We start from the raw sequence: 6,821 nt of genomic DNA, 5'->3' as shown, positions 1-6,821 counted from the left end.
ATTAGAAAAATATGAAAGTAGAGGCAGTTTATTGAAATTATTGGCAGAAGTCGCCAAACAGAAAAAGATTTTCCTTCAAAAAGGCCCTGCCCGCGTTCGCTCCCCTCCCCTTTTTATGACAGAGAAGGATTATTGCATGAATCACAATAAATCCCTATAAATGCACCTGTTACATGGCTTCCAAGTTCCAACTACTAAGACACTAATCGCTGCAAATATTTACTTCCACAGCACAACCCTCTATATAAACTCTCACCACCATCAACCTTCTCCACACAATAGTCTCTCCCTTTCCTCTGCTCTGTTCTCCTTTCTGAAGAAGAAGAAAGAAGAAACAGAAGCATAACTTCCAGAAAAATGGTGGGCAAGAGGGTCACCATGAGCTTGGTGTGCTTCCTGCTTGGGGTTGTGGTGTCACACCACATGAACGTTCCCGCTCTCTCTACTGCTGAAGAACTCCTCCCTGACAGTGTATGGGATGAAAGCGAATGTGAGTAAGAACAAGCGAACATGTTTCTATTCTCTGTGTCCGCGGAATTTGTCTCATTGTTTTCGTATACTGTACATTGAAATATATGCGTTCGTCTGCTACTGTTGCAGGCAACGGTGCACCTCACCATGGTCACACTGGCTGCGGCAACCCGCCAGGCGGGAGTTACGGGACTCCACGCTCAGGCGGAGGGGGTTACTACCACTCGCCCCCAAGCGGCGGACAACCTGGCGGCGGTTCCCTGACTCCTCCATCTGACGGTGGCGGCTACTACCACTCTCCACCAACCTACAACCCACCTGCAACTGGCGGCGGCTCCCTGACTCCTCCATCTGACGGTGGCGGGTACTACCACTCTCCACCAACTTACAACCCACCTGCAACTGGCGGCGGCGGCTCCGTTCCCGTCCTTCCACCACCAACCACCCCCGTCGACCCTAACATCGGCTCGCCCTTCTTCTTCGGCACATGCAGGTAAACCCCCTCTCTCTTGGTCTCTCTCACCGCTATCACCTATGATTTCAAATTATATGTCTCCCTCTGTCTGCACTCCTTAAAGCAGAAGATGCCGCACTTTTAAATGCGGACCACGTAACATTGAAAAATTAATGCTTGTGGTATGAAAATACTAGTATTTATTTTCTGGCCTTCATTTTCGTTTAAGGGAAGCCCCTTTTGGACAAAATGCTTCAGTTCTGATTATTATTTTCAATCTTGGGCAAGTTTTATTTTCTTTCATTGCTTCAATTCTGATCTTCATTGTAAAACTTCGGCAAGCTTTATTTTCTTCACTTTGTTGTTGTTCCTAGTCTTTTTAGATGAGTATGAGATTAATAATCCACGGCTTAAAAAAGATCCAATGGTAAAAAAGAACCAGAAAGCTCTCCATTCCCCTTACTTTCAAGATCATCTTGGGCTATATGAGAACTTAAGTGGGAGATGAATATTATAGTGCAACCCTTTAACTTGAGTATTGCAATCCTACTTTTATGGTGTATAAGAATAACATCTGTTCATATGCTTATCTAACCAACCAAGTATAGTATACTCCTTAAATGTTTTTAATCTGTTCAATCGTTAATTATTTTAAATTTTAATAATAATATGCATGTGTTTTTTTAGCTGGTGGAAACTTCACCCAGCTGCCATATACGGACTATTTGGAGGGTACATCGGCTCAGTGGCTGGTGTGTTCGGTGGTATTTGCACACCAGTGTTCGGTCATGACTTGACCCTGCTCCAGGCCCTAGCCAACCCCCGCACCGATGGGTTTGGCGCGCTCTTCCGAGAGGGAACCGCTTCCTTCCTCAACTCCATGGTTAACCACCACTTCCCCTTCACCGCCGAGGAGGTCAGGACCGGCTTCACTACTGCGCTCATCTCCGACGCCGCGGCGGCATCTCAAGCGGCCCTTTTCCAGCAAGCCAACGAAGGCCGCCTCAAGCTCAGACTGTAGAGATCCGGCTGGCCGGAAAAAAAAAAAAAAAAAGAACTTGATCATTAGCCCCACATTCCACCGTTCCAGTACTTGTTTCTGTTTGATGATCATTTCCTTCTCCGTTATGTCTGGTCTTTTTGTTTGTGCGCATTTCATGCATGCTTGATAGTTGGGCAGCCATGAGTGCAAAAGCTTTGCGTGCCATAAGCTGCCGTTTTGAGTGTTTCAAATGTACGTTGCATCTCGAAGGGCTTGTTTTATGTTTGATTGGGACATGATTTATTTTGTTTAATTTTAGATTGTTGAACATGCCAAGGCAGACTTCAAGAATATATTGTTCTTTTCGTTCATATTTGAGCTCAGTTTCGTCCATCAATTGGTACCCAGACATAATAAACAAAATGAAAAATTAGAGGATGAAACTTTCCTTATAATTATGCATAAGGAGGGAATATTTTAAGTGGCTTAGTTGAATGCTTAGTTCTAAATTACATCAGCATTCAAATTTGGTAGAGCTATAAGCAGCAAAACCAGAACTAATCAACCTATGCTGCCAGTGCATGCTTCACTTAAGGAGAGAGAGAAGGGCGAAAATTAATAATATATATAGTCGATCCTTATCATGTTCCTGTGCCACCAATCCACGAAATAAACCATCCTTTCATCAAATTTTTAAATCTTTTGGTCTATTCATTTAAACACATCACCTGTCCCCAACAGAAACTCGGAAACTTGGGCCCTTGCTTATAATCAAGTATACAAGCAAATAAATGAGTCGAGCCAGTTCCAACTTAAGTCTATAATTGTTCAGGTTTCCTTCTCTTTATGGTAGAGAAACTTGTCGTTGTTTGGTTGTACATATTCTTTAGTTCTTTTGGAATAAAAGGGATGGGAGCCAACTCCTAGCGGCGTTGCATCGGATGGTAAAGAAAATGGTTGTCAAAGATTATATATATGCGCGTATGATTCCTTAATCCTCGCGGAACCATATCCGAAGAAGATCTCTTATGAGAATGGTCTATCAGGCTGGCAGTGGCCGTGGCCGGTGGATACAAATATTTCGTATTTCAAATTTGAGAATTCTAATTGAAAGCTGGGTCAGATCTTAGATTTGTTAAAGCAAAATTTATCAACTACGCTCAAAATATATTATTATTTGAGTCCTGTGATCTTGGCTGGACCAATCTTTTTTAATTTTTAGCTCCTAGTCCCAAGGAACATAACATCTTATGCTTTCTGCCCGCGAACACTACTTTTTTAAACTGCAAACAATAATAAAGCAATAATACTGTAAGTATATCATGGGTCCACTAAAATCATGAAACAGCTTATCATAATTTTAACCCATGAGATACCTGAGTTTGAAATCACATGAGACAATCTGTATTGAGTAAGCTCCTCTCGTGCCAACGGCCTCCTTTGAGGTCATCTTGATTACTGGTTAGTTTTCGCGTTTGTGTTCCGGACGTTCTATCCGCTCAAGGAAACACCGTGATTGGGCAGGCTAAACTAAATATGATTGAAGGCTGGATTTTGCATCGTATCTCGGTCATCCGTGTCTCTGTGAGAAAGTTCAAACGCCACGATTGCCCATTTTCCCAAACACCCTCCTGGTAGAAGTTATCCTTTGCAGGCGTCTCTGGAGGTGCCCAAAGACGACCCCTCTCTCTCTCTTCGCCACCATGAACTCTCTCACTCCGCTGTCCTCTGCTCCAATCCTCCACCTCTGTAAGACCACCTGTTCCTCTTCCCGCCGCTTGGTCTTCCTCTCCTCTTCCTGCCCCCAAATCCTTCCTCTTCATTCCTTCTTCACCGTCGTCTTCCTCGAGCTTACAGGACCAGCGTATTCTGCTCTTCTCCTTCTTCTTCGACGGCGCCGGCTGCCGCTGACGAGGGAAGCTACGTCGAGATCGTCCCCTTCGACGACTTCACCGAAAAGGATTGGTCCTTCCTCGACATCGATCACGTCAATTCAGAGAAGGAGATCGAGGAGAAGACTGGTCGCATCATCTCCGCAGGCGCCATTCAGGATTCTTCGAAGATTGTTGTCTGCTTGCCCACCGAGGACTTTGTCGACAGAATAAGGGCTGCCCATCCATGCCCCCTGTTGGTTGTCCACTACTCCCTGTACATGCTCGCTATGGTGAAGGAGAAGTACGATTCGGTTAAGTGTTGGCAGGGGGACATAGTAGACGTCCCGGAACGATGGGCTCCTTTTGACGCCGTCTTCCTTAACTACTTCCCGGCGCTGCCGTGTTCTCTTGATCGCCTCCTGGATGCACTCGTCTCTCGCTGTTCTCCGGGTGAGTGTTAGATTTGCAGTCTTCGTCATTTCAACGTTCTTTTCTTCTGGGTTTTCATTCTTGTTTCTCTGGTTCACTGCTTGATCCTATGCGTTAGATTAAGCGAGACAGAAGTTGGTGAATAATTTCTGCGTAATTATTTTACTTTCATTTTGTGAAGGTGTAGAGTAACTTGCATTTGTGAAAAGTGAATGTGTTCCTTGGTGCTATGTTTCCTTACCCCGTTATCCAGAATGGTAGCATAAGAAGGGACTCTCAGTCGTGACTCGTGCCACAGTAACATTTCCCTTGTCGTACCCTTTCTAGGTCACCTTTATGCATTCAAAAAGCTGCTTATAACAGAGTGTTTGGTCGACTCGTTTATTAGTTTTGTTGTCGAATAATAGAGCGTGCAGTTAGTTTCCTGCTGGATAACATGTCTATATGGAGGTTTTTTTTTTGGGGGGGGGGGGGGGGGGGGGTTTCTTAAGTGTTATAAGTGCTAATAAATTATTTGGATGGTTGGTAATGATATTGTTAATCTTGGAGCCTTACTGGCCGTTATTTGGAGTTACTGGATGTTCCTGTACTTCGAAAATTTTCAACTGCCTATCCATCGGGTCCCTTGAATCCTTGTACACCAGTAGGCTCTGTTGGGGAGCCTGCATTCGGATGGAAACAGGGTTTCCATGCATTGGCATATGATATGATTTACAAACTAGTGGAGGTACAAATCCAACAATTGTTTGGAAGCTCCTTTTAGTTCTCTTTCAGTTTTTATCAAGCAGAAAATTGGCTTTTATTATCAATTGGTCATTCCTATCCTTTTCTTGGGAAGCAGAGATGCCACATAGAGTTATTGTATTGTCAATGACTACCTATACTAAACGGTGAATTGTACTACGCTACTACCAGCTCCTTCTGTAACATAACATGTTGGTAACGCCAAAGCCACACTGCACTTCTCATCGCCTGTAACATCTTTCACCCAAGGAATACCTTGTGGTTGTTCTATTTTACAAAGCATTCATTAGCTTTCACCACTCTGCAGAGATCATTTTTTACAAGAAGCGGTTACTGTATTTTGACAAAATTTTGAAATTCTTGTTCAAGAACTTATCTGATTCTGTCATATACAAGCAGACTTGGTGAATTTTTTAAACTTGTAATTGTTTGTTTATTCTCCTACTATATCCTCATTTATCCAGAAAGGTGAGGAAAAACTTTTTTTACTTGTTGCTTGCTCAAAAGTGTGAGCCATGGTGAACCTAATTTACCCATCAAGATTGGTGAGAAAATAATAACTCATAGTCTCATACATCTGTCTAAAGCTGAATTTTTGTTGTCTCGTGCATAAACTGCATCTTCCTCTGCACATAGGTGCAAGAATTGTTCTGAGCTATGCACAGGGGCGGGAAATTGTTGAACGTCAGAGACAGCGATACCCTGACATGGTAACTGCTGAATTGCCGGACAAGGAATCTTTGGAGAAGATAGCAGCTGATCATTCATTTCATATAACTGAATTTGTAGATGAGCCTACCTTTTATCTTGCTATACTGAAGTATAAAGAATAATTCTTCCTCCATTAAGAGTATAAGGATCATGTTGGTCCTTGACCAAAATTTTGCTAGTTGAGATGCTCTATTTCAGATACACGCTGTGGATCTCTCTTTATGTTTCATCTGAAAATTGTAAATTATTTTGTAAGATCTTGTTTGCCCACAGCCCTTACTATTCTCCTTATGTTCACTTGGTGTACCGTGGTGCAGCTCTTAAAAGTTGGTGGTTAGTATTGTTCTAGTTGAAATGCATAAATTTCATTTATACATGTGCATATAAGCTTATTTTATATACTCCTGCACCCCATATCCTCACTCATGTGACATAGCCTCTTTTGTGTAAGGAAGTAAGATGGTTCATATGAGGGAAACATGACAAAAGATTAACGTCTGCTAAAAAGTCAGTGTGCAGAAAGATTGAACTAAATCTTGACATAGCTCCCAGTTGGACCATGCTCCACTTCCAATTTTCTCCCCTCATTTTGCACCTTTAAATGCTTGAACAAAGCTGTTTGCTACCTAGTATGTCATTTGGCATGCTATGCATTCAATTGCTTTTCTTTCTGTTATTGGTATAACTACTATAAATTTGCTGTACGATGTCCTCAGGTAAGTTTATGATAAACCGTTTCCTTCCAAGCATAGTATCCTGTTGGTGATTGTGGTGCATGTTTTGTCAATGAAGGCGCTCAACTACGTGCTTTGCTAGAACCAATATTTTTTCAGGATTCCTCAAGAAGTCATTTTTTTTCTACTTAGCCGGGGACTTTTCCTTGCTGATAAACCTAAAGACCAGAATCTGTGACTGGTTGGGTGGTGTTGCTGCTTTGAGCTTTATCTTAACAATGGAACCTGGACAATCCTGAAACATGTGATGAAGATTTTAGAACTTCATATGCTGCAGAAAGCTGCGATGATCCATTAGTTGAGGAATGGCACCCATTGCCCAGATATTTGGAGGCAATATCATATAAGAAAATGATATGAAACCATTGGCACCAGGAGCCATGAAAAGAATCTGCAGTCTGATATATCATACTATTGCACAT

The 6,821-nt window shown here is 42.5% G+C and overlaps 2 protein-coding genes across 2 annotated transcripts; both read left to right on the top strand.

Moving 5' to 3' along the window:
* The first annotated feature begins 252 nt into the window (after window positions 1-252).
* Window positions 253-2,278, top strand: LOC116245650 (protodermal factor 1-like). The gene is made up of 3 exons (XM_031617135.2): window positions 253-490; window positions 601-964; window positions 1,613-2,278. The coding sequence occupies exons 1-3, from the start codon at window positions 358-360 to the stop codon at window positions 1,944-1,946; spliced, it is 831 nt and encodes a 276-aa protein (XP_031472995.1). The 5' UTR covers window positions 253-357; the 3' UTR covers window positions 1,947-2,278.
* On the top strand, window positions 2,108-5,962 carry LOC116246658 (uncharacterized). Its single transcript, XM_031618464.2, has 3 exons — window positions 2,108-2,159; window positions 3,662-4,231; window positions 5,591-5,962. The coding sequence occupies exons 1-3, from the start codon at window positions 2,108-2,110 to the stop codon at window positions 5,785-5,787; spliced, it is 819 nt and encodes a 272-aa protein (XP_031474324.1). The 3' UTR covers window positions 5,788-5,962.
* The last annotated feature ends 859 nt before the right edge of the window (window positions 5,963-6,821 follow it).

This window comes from Nymphaea colorata, chromosome 1 (assembly GCF_008831285.2).
Source record: "Nymphaea colorata isolate Beijing-Zhang1983 chromosome 1, ASM883128v2, whole genome shotgun sequence".
Lineage (NCBI taxonomy): Eukaryota > Viridiplantae > Streptophyta > Magnoliopsida > Nymphaeales > Nymphaeaceae > Nymphaea > Nymphaea colorata.
This window is presented reverse-complemented; position numbering and strand designations above follow the sequence as displayed.

Excerpts from the sequence above, each read along its gene's own strand:
- LOC116246658 (XM_031618464.2), top strand. The coding sequence starts at position 2,108 with ATGAGTGCAAAAGCTTTGCGTGCCATAAGCTGCCGTTTTGAGTGTTTC. Across the intron at positions 2,160-3,661 it reads CCGTTTTGAGTGTTTCAAAT|ACCACCTGTTCCTCTTCCCG; the intron begins GTACGTTGCATC and ends CACCTCTGTAAG. Across the intron at positions 4,232-5,590 it reads CGTCTCTCGCTGTTCTCCGG|GTGCAAGAATTGTTCTGAGC; the intron begins GTGAGTGTTAGA and ends CTCTGCACATAG.
- LOC116245650 (XM_031617135.2), top strand. The coding sequence starts at position 358 with ATGGTGGGCAAGAGGGTCACCATGAGCTTGGTGTGCTTCCTGCTTGGG. Across the intron at positions 491-600 it reads TGTATGGGATGAAAGCGAAT|GCAACGGTGCACCTCACCAT; the intron begins GTGAGTAAGAAC and ends CTACTGTTGCAG. Across the intron at positions 965-1,612 it reads TTCTTCTTCGGCACATGCAG|CTGGTGGAAACTTCACCCAG; the intron begins GTAAACCCCCTC and ends GTGTTTTTTTAG.